The following is a 13,305-nucleotide window of genomic DNA, read 5'->3' on the forward strand; positions in this document are numbered from 1 at the left end:
ATCAAACATTGGGGTACCTGCAACAACATGAAACCAAATCGAAATGAACATGGACATTTGATAAGAGTGCAGAAATGGGCACTTATATACAAATATTCCACTGCAACAGACTCGACCCCCAGGATGGGTCCCTACTACCGGGATGATGAAAACGGCCATATGGGGGGGGGGTGTTGAATTCCAACTGTCAAGGGTTCTTTTGCGTGTATCCAGGACCTTGGGTTGTCGTCCCATCCAAACGACGGGCGAACTGTCCTCAATCACTGACAAAAGGGACTTGGGGGAACTTTCGCGGCTAAGATCGAACCCGGGACCTCCGTGTTAGCGAGCCAGCGCCTTATGCACCCACCAGGAAGGGTCACGATATTATTTGGGCTGGATTAAACATAGGAGTTACCACAACCTTCTGAAGTGTACCTGCAAATTTTGATGGATATACTTTTATGATCTGTCTGAATCCATAGTGTTGATAGGGCTCAAACTTTTGCGAATGTTTGGTGGTCGACCCTTATCTATAAATGCAGCAGACAATTTGTCTGGCAATGGAAGTAGAGCCTAGCGGTTTATTTTTATTTTAACTTTGATTCATCAATCAAGCAATTCTGGAGCAGTATTGGACGTCGCCTCTATAATAGTGTTCCCAACTGCAAAATGTTCGTCAGCTGGGAGCAGCCCTTCAAGTACTGGAGAAGGATATATACTATTCAAAAAAAGTAGGGGATATTTGATTTTTAAGTGTTATTAAAGTCACCTAATGAAACTGACGAAGAAACAAATGACAAAATGAAATGAAGTTCACATTCATCGATTTTTTCCAAATGATCGTTAGACTAAGTAAGGCACAGACTGACCATTATAAGGGTAAAATGATACCCGGGGTCAAACAGCAAAGTTACCACAGCATCACAACCAAGTCAGTAACGGGTAAATCCTCCTCTGTTTGCCAAACAAGCATTGATCCGACGTGGCATACTCCTAATGAGACGTCTAAGGTCATTTTGGTCCAGATTGTCCCATTCCTGTTGCAACGCAGCAGCAAGTTCTTGGACATTGGCAGGACGTTGTTGACGTTGACGTAACCTCTGTCCAAGCATGTCCCAGACATGCTCGATGGGGGAGAGGTCGGGACTCAGTGCTGGCCAAGGTAATGTGGTGATGTTCTGTTGTTGGAGGTAACCTGTAACGATCCTGGCCCTGTGACATCTTGCGTTGTCATCATGGAAGATGAAACGGCGGCCATGACGTCGTGCGAACGGCACAACATGGACTGCCAAGATGTTGTCCCGGTAGTACTGGCCTGTAACACGCCCTGCAACAACATGTAAAGCCGTTCTTCCAGCAACAGTGATGCCTCCCCACACCATAACAGAACCACCCCCAAATCGATCATGTCTGATGACGTTAACGTCTTGGAAGCGCTCGTTTCGACGACGCCACACCCTCCTACGTCTGTCCAAAAAATCAACAGTGAACCTTGACTCATCTGAAAACATCACATTGCTCCATCGTCGATTATCCCAGTGTTGACGATCCCTACACCAACGACGTCTTGCCTGAATGTGATGATCTCTCAAACAAGGGATCACGCGAGGACGTCGGGCGCGAAGGTGACCCCTATGCAGTCGATTCCGAATCGTCTGGCCACTCACTCTCACACCAGTGTCTGTTTGAAGACGAGCGCTGATCTGATTTGCTGTGATGACACGATTTCTCAAGGCCAAGGTACGGATAAATCGATCCTGGGCTTGAGTTGTCGCCCTTGGTCGACCTGAGCGTGGTCTGTCCTGTACAGATTGTGTATCACGGTATCTGGACCATAGCCTGCTTATGACAGACTGAGAAACATTCATCGTCCGCACCACAACCGCCTGTGTTGTGCCGATCTGTAGCATGCCAAGGGCACGTAACCTTTCATTTTGGGTAAGCCGACGCATATCAAAATTTGTTTTCTGGTCACTAAAACAATTAAACTGATGTTTCCACCCTAGAATTCAATGCCACAATGACTGTAACATTCAAAGTCAGAGTCGTGCAAATCTTGGGTTGGACCCCCATGATGATCCCAAGCATCACCTGCATTCCATGCGGTAGCTATTGGTGCGTTTGGGCGTCACATGTAACTGGAAATGTTTCTTCTGTTAGGTTCTATAGTGACTTTTTTCGTAGTCATTTGCATATTTTAGTATTATGCCCCCAAAATCAAATATCCCCTACCTTTTTTGAATAGTATGTGTCAACATGTCACTGTCATAGCCTAGATTGTCTTATGTCGGCAAATGTCCAGTCTACAATCATGCCAAAATCACATATTTAGAAGTAAAATTTAATTATGATTTGATTTCGAATTAATACGTGATTATGTAAGAATGAAATTCTGAAGTAGGGTTAATAATCACTGAATGGTTACCTGAATTGTGATGTTACCGTTATCATCAGTAAGGATATTAGTTAAGACATAGCGATATCACTCAATAACCTATAGATTTTCGAAAGTTTGTAAAAGATGTGAAAATAAACGAACAATGCAAATTTTCTGTCAAATATTCAAATTATTGGTGGCAATGCGCATTTGGAAAGGGATCACGACCACGTCAAATTTATATTTGCGTGCTTATAAGAATTATTGTGAACCAAAAACTTTCATTTCAAATGAAGAAACTATAATTTGCGTTGGAATTTAAGTGGGTCGATTTTGGTATTACCAAAGTTGGCTTGGGGTTTTGACATTCGGCAGATATATACTGCACAAAATCCAATCATGCATGTCCAGATTTGATGTGTAACTTGTAAATGTAGTTGGCGAAATTAAAAGCTTGCATCTTGGCTTATCTTATGTGATTCTGTAGCAGGCAATTCTCTGCGGGAGCTAATTTGGACAGTCACCGCCAGTGGGCAAAAACGGGAACTTCCGCCAAAGTCACTTTTTTCTTCATTTTCGACCTGTAATGTAGTATAAATCGTGTTAATTTTCGCAAGAAGAAAAGAAAACCCCTTCACAGTAAACCAAAGGGTTCACGCCTCAATATGGGTTTGTTAATATCCAGATTCAGAGTAAGTTGAGTTATGTTAGTCTCGAATCTCGACGGTTTATAAAGCCTATTATTGACTATTCCTCTCTCGTCAAGCCGGTCCTGTGACGGCAGGTGGTTTTTGTATGTTTTGGACAGTATTTTTGGCTCATATCATCGGCACAGTTTGATGTGACAGTTTTTATACGCCCACATTTTCATGTGGACGTATATTATCGTCGCACCTGTTCGTCAGTCCGCCCACTGTGAGTTTGTTTGTGGACTCTATAATTAGGTCACAATTCTTATCCGATTTTGACGAAACTTGAAATAGTTGAAATATAGATTTTTATTTTATGATCAGTAGTGGAATACTGCGTTTTATCAGTGAAATAAAAGTGTTATTTCACTGGCTAGTTGTTTTTACCTAAAATGATTGTAAAATCATAAATTAAATAGAACATTTGTCGTTTTGTCGTCAATAACATATTTTATTTCATCTCTAAGCAAGAAAACGTTTATATTTTCACAAATGCAACGCATTCGTGAAAATATAAGTTTTCTTGCTTCTTGATGAAATAAAATATGTTATTCACTCTAAAACAACAAATATCCTCTATATCTCCAATAGATCTTGGTTCCTTTCGATAATGGCTTGTATCAGATTGAAACTTCATGGATTATGGCCTCTGGTTGTACGGAAAATCACGCTTTTAGCTTGTGGATACTCTAGATGTCACAATTTTCATTTGATTTTGATGAAACTAGAATTTAGAAATGCATGTTTATATAACCCAAAGATATTGGTTCTTTTCGATATTCGCGCATATCGAATCGTAACTTCCTGAATTATGGCCCTTGATTGTACAAAAAATCACGTTTTTAGCTTGTGGTCCCTCTAGAGGTACGGTAACAATTTTATCCGATTTAAAAAAAACGCTTGAACCGTTACAGCCTAATGATGGTTGAGTTCGAATTTCGTGAAAATTGGTCCAAAACTGCTGAACAAAATAGTGTAAATATACATGTATGGTATATCAAGGTTGTGGCTGGAGGCAGCCATGATTGTTAACTGTGGATTGTTTGACCGATGTATACAACGTCATAATTTATTCAACAACTGATCTAGGTCGGGGCTACATGTAGTTCAGCTCTGAACGTGGGTCTCATTACACTCGCCCTGTACGTTCAGGCTTTACCGTCCTATTGAATCCTTGTCGAAACTAAAATCGGCCCCAGCCAATTTTACTGGGCAACTTTTTACTGCTAAATGGTTGTGTGTCAGTCTTTGTAAACACCTGAACATTATAAAGGAACATTTTAGTGAGAAAATAAGACCTTGCTTACCTCGCTAGCCTCAGTATGTGCAACACAACATGCTATTAAAAATACATCCCCTTCTGCTAAACGGACTGACAGACGTCATTGAAATCTAAATACAGGGTAATGCACAAATTTACATAACTCAGCTGTATAAGACGAAACAAAATTTTGGTAAGTCTGGAGGGGGTGGGGGAATCGAGATCTTTGAAAAGATGAGACTCTTCAGTCTTTGATTGCTTCGCCTAGCCCAACTGTAATAATTTACAATCAAATTTTTTCAAAGATTTCAATTCCCCCCCCCCCCCCCCCACTTACCAAAATTGCCCTGTAAAATTGACTGGGCCGATTTTAGTTTCAACAAAGATTCAATAGGACGGATCCTGAACGTACAAGATGAGTGTAATGAGACCTACGTTCAGAGCTGAACTAGGTCGGGGCAACCTTATTGTTTGCTATAAATAATTTTTTTCTTTGTGCTAGTTAGTGTCTCCATTACACAACAAACAGTCGACTGTTATGTCTCCTGTAGGTTATTTACACATGGAGCCAGTATGCAAATTTTTACAAGATTGGTGCTGAAAAGTTAGTGCGTATCTTAGACTACTCAATGCCCTTAAGAAAAGGTGCTGTATACTAATCCAACAATTACAGCTGTAGTGATTCACAACAGCTGTGCCATGGACTTTTAATAGCCTCATCCCTCTAATAGCCTCATCCCAGTCCATGAAACACAAACTGTTATTGTTTTAACTGAACAATTTAAAACATTTTTATAAGGTGCTGTATACTAATCCAACAATTACAGCTGTAGTGATTCACAACAGCTGTGCCATGGACTTTTAATAGCCTCATCCCTCTAATAGCCTCATCCCAGTCCATGAAACACAAACTGTTACTGTTTAACTGAACAATTTAAAACATTTTTATTATTTTTAGCGTCAGAAAACAACCATTGAAATATTGGAAGGAATTGATAAGGTAGGTATTGTATACATGGTTAGTCACTAGTTGACTTTTTGTCAGGCACAATCACCTTGGTGCTTGTGAGTTTGTCAATGACAGAATATACTAATTAATTCCAGGCTTGTACAATACATTAGAATTAGACATCTTTTCAAGGTTGGAGTAATCTGGGTTAAGTTTCACTTTTTAAATTTAATTTTTGATGAGCTGTTTACTTTTGATTCAAATCTTATTGAACCAAAAGTAAACTTGAAGGATTCATTACATAGATTGGGATACAGTAGTTGGTGAAATTATGAATTTCTAAGAATTTATCTGTCAACAAGGCAAAGTAGATAATTGGAACATTGTTATTTTTCTGTCATTGTTTTAAGGTACATCTCATTTCACTGAATTTCAGCTAATTTAATGTTCATTTAGAAGATTGCAACCCCATATCTTTGTATTAAAAAAGTGATCAAACTATAAAAAAAAAAACAATATAGAATCTGTGTTTCAATTATTTTGTGCAATTAATTGTCAATTTTGTCTCTCATATTGTGTGTTTTAGGATATAGCCAGTCTACAGAAATACAGGAGAAAAAATCAAGAGAATCAGAAGAAATTTATAGCTAGTCTTATACTATATTCTATAATACTCTATATTATTGCTGCTGTGGTCTTCATCTTGTTGTATTTTCCGGCAAAATGGAAAGACAGAATTATTCATTCAATACCCTTGTTGATTTTTCCCATTTTGTAAGTAAAATTGTATCTTGTAATAGAGTTTTAACTTAAAAAAAGTTAACCAGGCAGTGAATTTTTGGTGTGCAATCATAAATTGAGCAGTTTATAAGCAAATTTTTAAATGAAATGTTTTGTAGAAGAAAATCTACAAATTTCATCGTTCTGTTCATTTCAAATGGAAAAAAACCTAATTGGTTTTTGTTATGTTATTGGTGCTTAAACTTAAACTGCGGTTTGACAGTATTGTAACATGATGATATTAATATTCGGCTTATGTTCATAGCTTTATCATATGTCATATTATTATTTGTTATCTTATTTGGAAACTTTTTGTATATAAAATGTGTAGTCATAATGATCTAGGCTCCGTGAGTAAGAAGACGCTGGAGGAGAAAGTTACTCAGGATTTTCAAGTGTTTCTCCCCATGTCAGTGGTGCAGGATGTGGGGTATAACAAGGACAGTTGTCTAGTCATTTCATTTCTTTGCTTGACACAAGTGAAAAAATTTTCATAGTGAAAATATATTGTCTTTTCTAATTGTAGAGTATGGATTTTAAAGAAACTACTACATTGGTACTATGTAAAAAGAACATCAGATACAGGTACACAAGTTTTAATAATTGCTATATTCAATTTGAAGTTTGTTTCCAAATTAATGCCTGGGTTATGCTCAATTTCGTATCAAAAGGTTGAAACTTGGATCCAATTTTTCAATTTTGATCTGTGTGGAATTTGTTAATGTGTATCTGTTCACAAAGTATAGGGGATTCCAACTTCAGCATTTAGACCATTGACAGTTAGTCAGCAAATAAGGTAACTTCAAAACTGTTTTCCAAACTACATGTAATGCAAGGTCTACACATTCAACATTTTATTTGAACTTCAGAATTTAATTCAACCTCCTGATATCATATGTGTAAAAATTAACTGCTGATATGTATCTGTTAAAATGATTGGTGATTCCAGCTGCATTATTTAGACGATCAATGATTACCCTGCCAATCTGAGCAACTTCAAAATCAAAGTAACAACATTGGTTCAGAATTGGTCCAAATTAAGGTGTCTGGCATGCAGTCTGGCAGAGAGAATTTGGTGATGACCAATGTCACAACTGTTGATCCCATGTGGGCTCCTAAGTGTAGCAGCAGTATGGGAAGGTGGCAGTGTGCCTGTCTTTTCAAGGCATTGTCCCCTTTGTCGTAAGGCCTTGGTTGATCTTTAGTGGACTGTGCTGGCAACTCAGGATGGTAGTGTCATGGCATCTAAATTCTCTGGTATTTAGAAAAGACACTATCTCATATAATGAGCACATGACATTTCTTTGTTTCATTGAGAAATGTATGGTAGATCTTAATTTTACAGCTGAATTAAAAATATGCAGGAAATAATGTAAACTTGATCATCAAGTCACACATTCCATATTTTTGGCCATTCAAACTTTTCAGAGGATCGAAGACTCTGATTTTGTTTCTGTTAATTACAATGATTGTTTCCTCTGTAGATTCAGCATTAGTAGAATTGAGAGAAAAGAAGAAACAAATGGTAGGTATATTGTGTGTGATTTGTTCAAATCTAAAAGATTCTAATTAAGTGAGAGTGATGAAACATGAGCATTTTATGCTCAGGGTCAGCAAAGAAATAAACAATTTGATTGGTCAAGGTTTTGCAGCTCGATAACTTTGATTCTAATTGAGTAAGAGTGATGAAACTTTGTGTATAGTTTCATTACATTAATACTAAGTTAGATGATGAGCATTTTCTTCTGATTGGCCAAGACTTTGGAACACAATTTAACTCTCCTTATTGAGGTAGAATGTTCAAACATAGTGTAGGTGTACATTAGGTGAATACCTTGACAGAGTTCGATCGTGCAAATTTTCCACTAAGGCTAAGCAGAGATAGGCAATTTGATTGGTTGAGACTTTGAAACACGATAACTTTAATTCTAATTGGGTAAGTATAGATTCATTATATCAATACTTTGACTAAGCTCGATGATGAGAATTTTTCTTCTAAGGCTAAGTAGCGAAAAGCAGTTTAATTGGTCAAGACTTTGGAACAAAAAAAAACTCTGCTTTTAATTGAGGTAGAATTTTTAAACTTGTATTTAGATGTTCATTAGACAAATGTCTTGACTGAGTTCAATGATCAACATTTTCCGCTAAAAGTTAGCAGAGCTAACCAATTCCATTGGTTGATGCTTTGAGACAAGATAACTTTGATTCTAACTTATGGAGAGTGATGAATCACTACCAGATACCTCAAAACATTGACAAAGTTTGATCGTGAAGATTTTCTGCTTAGAATGAGTATAGATAATCAGTTTGATTGCTTGATACTTTTCAAAAAGATAAATGTTCAATAAATTAACATGTGTCATCTATTATTTTGGGATTGTGGAGGGTGACATTAGCATCACTGTTGGCTTGTTTATCCCTGTTTTGTTATTCTGCATATTTATACCCCCACATTTTCATGTAGACGTATACTGTTGTCACCCCAGTCTGTCTGAACATGTTGTCCTAGTTATCTTGCATTGTTGTCAGTTTAGTGTGACCTGAAGATAAACTTGACATTTGGTGGATTTGGATATTTCACAGGTTGAGGATGATATAATAGATATCACACAGATAGATTAGGATGGTACATAAGGTATTTCAGTGTTTTGGAAGTGTTGTATTGGATTTTTCCCAGTTTTTCTGTGAGATATTTCCCAGTTGTGGGTGGATGGTGTGTTATATAATATTAAATATTTCTTTGCTATTGAAGGGGATAGTATATCAGAATTTTTGAAGAGTGCACATATCATTACCATGATATTTCATCTTACAGCTAGAAGATGTTATGGAAAATGAAACATATAAAAAGGCCAGGGAGATCTTAGAAAAGTTTGATCCAGCTCGCTACAGACAGTTAGAGGTTTGTATATTAATATATTTTTAGAAATCTGGTTCAGTTGTTAACTAAATAAGTAAGCAATACAGTCAGTCCTAACTGTTAGTCAAAAGTAGAATTCCATGGATGATACAAGACAAAACTGAACAATAGTTTGTGGACTTTCGAATTTCAAATTTGGAAAAGGATAAGCATTATGTCATTATTATTTGGATGTCAATTCTTAAAAAAGGAGCCAATTCACTCCCTCATCCAGCATATTGTTGATTTAAAGTTAAACTGTTCAGTATTAAAATTACAAAGAATATAACAATACATATTTATAGCAACTAATTGACAAGAGAGATGGAATATTTTTCTAATTGGTCTATTCCTTGTCAGTATCTGCTTTCACTGCTTTCAGTCAGCTCTCCTTTCACCCAAATCTTTGATATTATGGTCAATGAAAATTATTTTTCCATTGCTGTTAAAAACTCAATTTTATGCTGTGTTGGGCTATTTAAAAGGCCCCTCGTATTGTTAGTAAGATATAAGCAAATGTAACTACTTTGAGATATCTGGTTGTGCAATAAAATTGTATGTGAGAGAGAGAAATGGGATTTAACTTCCACTTAACACAAAACAGATGATTTTGGAACTAACATGTGGTTCAATTTAATTTCAATATTTCGCTAGTGCTTAAGGATCCATAGAAAACCCATGGGGTTGGACAGGCAACCCTGCTCCTTGTCCTGTACAAAGTGGAAATCGGGTTTTCTACAATGTTACTGGACTAACTATAATATGTTGTTTATTTTTTTTAGAAACCAGAAACTTCACCTAAATCTGCGACACCATCAGGTATGTGATAATCTCAATAACTCGCATTTCTTACAGTTTATACATCTATACAAATAATTAAGATATTGATGATTTAACTAGTGTTACTGAATCACTTGTCACTGGTGGTGGAATTATTTCAGAATGACCGAATTGTAGAATTATATTTGTTTATTTTGTGGGATTCTGTTTTGTAGAGTAGTCCTATACAGTAAACTTTGCATAAGTCGGATCTAAGTGTAAGTGGACTGATCAATTTTATCGGAGTTAAGCAAAGGTTTGAGTTAGCCGAAGACCGAAATTCAGTCTTGGCTCAGTTAGAAATAAACTGCAAGAGCCGTATAATAATTGATTCAAAGGCACACTTCAAGCTTTTGTTCGTATGTGCGAGTAGATAACTTCCGTTTTGGTGCGAGTAGATAACTTTCGTTTTGTCGCCATCTTTGAAAAATGTCCTAAATTTTCCCAGAAAGTCTCTAGTACAGCAGACAGCGAGTTTCGGATTTTGCGGGGAAAGTATTTTGGGGCTCTGTGCATGGAATACATAACTGCATTGTAGACCATCGGGACGAAACTGACTTAGTCAAATTCTGAACATATTGCCGATCTGACTTAGGCGAAGGAAATAAGCCGGAATCAGATCAAATGGACCGAACATTTTGATCCATGTTGAACGAAGATCTGACTTAGGAAATCCGACTTACATGCTGAAATTTGTTAAGAAAAACATGCAGGATCAAAGGGTCTAAACGATTTTATCCGAGTTAAGCGAAGATCTGACTTATGCGAAGTTTACTGTACTTTTGTTTGGAATAGTTACAGATCTTGACTGCATATGCTCATTCTCTCTACTCGCCACCTTTAAATGTTTTTAGGGTATAAACTGTATTTGGGAGGTAATTTATAATAATAAAAACAAAATTACTTGTATATCATAGTAGAATTAAAGATATATAGTAATGTCTCATGTATAAGTATATTTTATGTATATAATAAATACGTATGGATATTTTAAAAAATTTATAAGATGATTACTTACAGTGGCACAAACCAGATTACCTACACCTAGATCTGTTCAAGCTGTCCAGCAGACCAGACCTCAAACAATGGCCCCAACCCCACCGCAATTCAGGCCACGATCTCCTATGAACATGTCAAATATACAGCGAACACCAATTCGAGGTCAACAACAAATGCAGAACATGATGACTCCAGCTCAAAATGGAAGTCAGATGTGGATGAGATACGGTGATGATATATGATTTTATCCATAATTTCTCCACAAGTTTTGAGGACTTGTGGTCAGAACCTTAACCAAAAACAAATAGACACTGTTGAATTTGAATGAAATTATCAAGATTTACTACAATTTCTTTTTCAGGATAAAAGGCAAAATTGATTTTGTTTACAATTCCAACATGAATGTCCCATGTCTGATATTATTCTTCTATTTTCATATACATTCATAAAAAATGTTCTTGGTGAAATGTAGAATTCAAATTTGTTTCCCTCAGACTCAGAGGATTAGTAAATTTATTTGTTTCTGGTAATGGGTTCTCTCTTCTCTTCTCTGTATGATTGGTCAAATCTTGGAGTAGGGCATTTTTATTCTCATTGCACTGAGGATCTTTCAGTGGTTTTATTTTTATTGTTTAGTGTTCTCTTATGTAGTAGTAATAGAATCTATTTCATATGAATATATTTACATAATTATTTTCAATTTATGAAATGTAATATTATTAAAAATTCTAAATATTTCCAATTTATGAAATGTAATATTATTAAAAATTCTAAAAGTTATATTGGTATTTAAATCTTTGTGTTTAATTTATGCTATTTAAAAATCTGTTTTTCAGAACGTCCACCTGGTCCACCATTACCGCGTTCTCTTTTACCAAGGGAGAGAACAACTTTTGATAAAACTGTAGATTATTTGTTTGGCGATGGACCACAAAATAGATACGCTTTAATTTGTAGACAGTGTCATTCACATAATGGTATGGCACTAAAAGAAGAATTTGAATACATTAGTAAGTAAAATTTACTTATAATCGCTCTAGTGATCTTTGCCTTTGAACATCAAACTACTTTTCATCAATTTCTTGATCTTTTTGAAGTCTTAATTTTAGGCACTATGATTCATCAAAATCATTTTTGCCCGAGCCAAAACAGCAGTTTATAAGCTAGATAAATTTCTTAGCTTAAATGAAATGGGATAAGAAATGAATGTATGGTCTGACTCAAATAATGTTTTCAAATTAAATAATATTTGTGATTGCTTACATAAACAGGAATGGCTATAGAGCAGTCGCCCACCAAATACCCTACATACATCATTATATATGGCCTGAGATAGCAAAATGAGCCGAAAGTCTTTTACGATGTGAACAAAATTTTTAAAATAGGCTAAAATATCTTTTTAATAATATAATATAAAAAGGTAAAAGTTGAGATTTGACAAATAAAAAAAAAAATTTTTTTAAAATATTTTAGCCTATTTCAACATTTTGTAAACAATGACTTGCTACATGTACTTCTGACTCATTTTGCTGTCACTGGTCACATACTGTATAGTGGCAATAGACATCCATTCAAATATGTCGTTGTCTAGGTAGAGTGTTTCTGGTCACACCATATAAAGGACATGTTTAAACATCTTGCTTTCACAAAGCAAATTTGCATTAAATATTCATAAGAATTACCTATATCAGACTTTCCTATTTTCTTTGTTCATAGTCTAGTTACTGTTCTGTGCATTTGTTGAAATATACATATTACTTTCAGATAAAAGTTGGCATTCGACAGCAAGCATGTTATATACTTATTTTACAGTTCTTAATTTTTTGATAAGATATGATGTAGATGTACCATACTTTAATAATATTTTTTCTCTTTGATATAGGCTTTAGATGTTGTTATTGTTTCACTTTCAATTCTGCAAGAAAACAGAAACCTCATGCACCAAAATTAGAATTTCCAACACCTGTTTTACAGAGAAAAGTAATACCAAGTAAGTCGACTGATAAGATCATGTAATAGTTTTGAATTACTTGAACGTGACAGGATCTCCTGTCTTACCTTGTTGATTTTCTTAGGCTCATCCAGTTCCCTGCACTGCTAAAGACCCCTACGGGTGTAATAAGTGGTGGAAATGACTAAATTCTGTAACAATTTTAATTCCAGATAATAAAAAAGATTCATCAGAAGAAGATGAGGATGGGGAAAGTGAGGAGGAGACGACGAGTTCAAGTACGCCTGATTCTACCACTGCTAGTGCTGATAATAAAACAGATAAAAAAACACACATTATACCCCAACCTACCCCCAAAACATTACCTGATAATCTAGTCCAGAGAAAAAATATTCCCAAATATGTTGGTAATACTCAGCCAGCAGTCAATGGTGATTCAGTTACAGCTAAAAGTGACCTTAAGGAATCAGGGGAAAAGCCAGCCGTCAAATCAACCAGTTTGTGAATTAGGTTGAAGTTCAATTGTGCATATATATAAGTTTTATTTTCATCACCCTATAGTAATGTTATTGTCACCCCCAAAAAATTAGATACAAATT

General features: G+C 35.8%; 1 protein-coding gene across 1 annotated transcript; it reads left to right on the forward strand.

Moving 5' to 3' along the window:
• The first annotated feature begins 2,882 nt into the window (after positions 1-2,882).
• LOC126821514 (endoplasmic reticulum junction formation protein lunapark-A) lies at positions 2,883-12,771 on the forward strand. The gene is made up of 10 exons (XM_050549958.2): positions 2,883-3,051; positions 5,268-5,309; positions 5,845-6,032; positions 6,565-6,623; positions 7,523-7,563; positions 8,854-8,940; positions 9,720-9,756; positions 10,777-10,983; positions 11,592-11,765; positions 12,638-12,771. The coding sequence occupies exons 1-10, from the start codon at positions 3,025-3,027 to the stop codon at positions 12,769-12,771; spliced, it is 996 nt and encodes a 331-aa protein (XP_050405915.1). The 5' UTR covers positions 2,883-3,024.
• The last annotated feature ends 534 nt before the right edge of the window (positions 12,772-13,305 follow it).

This window comes from Patella vulgata, chromosome 5 (assembly GCF_932274485.2).
Source record: "Patella vulgata chromosome 5, xgPatVulg1.2, whole genome shotgun sequence".
Taxonomy (NCBI): domain Eukaryota; kingdom Metazoa; phylum Mollusca; class Gastropoda; family Patellidae; genus Patella; species Patella vulgata.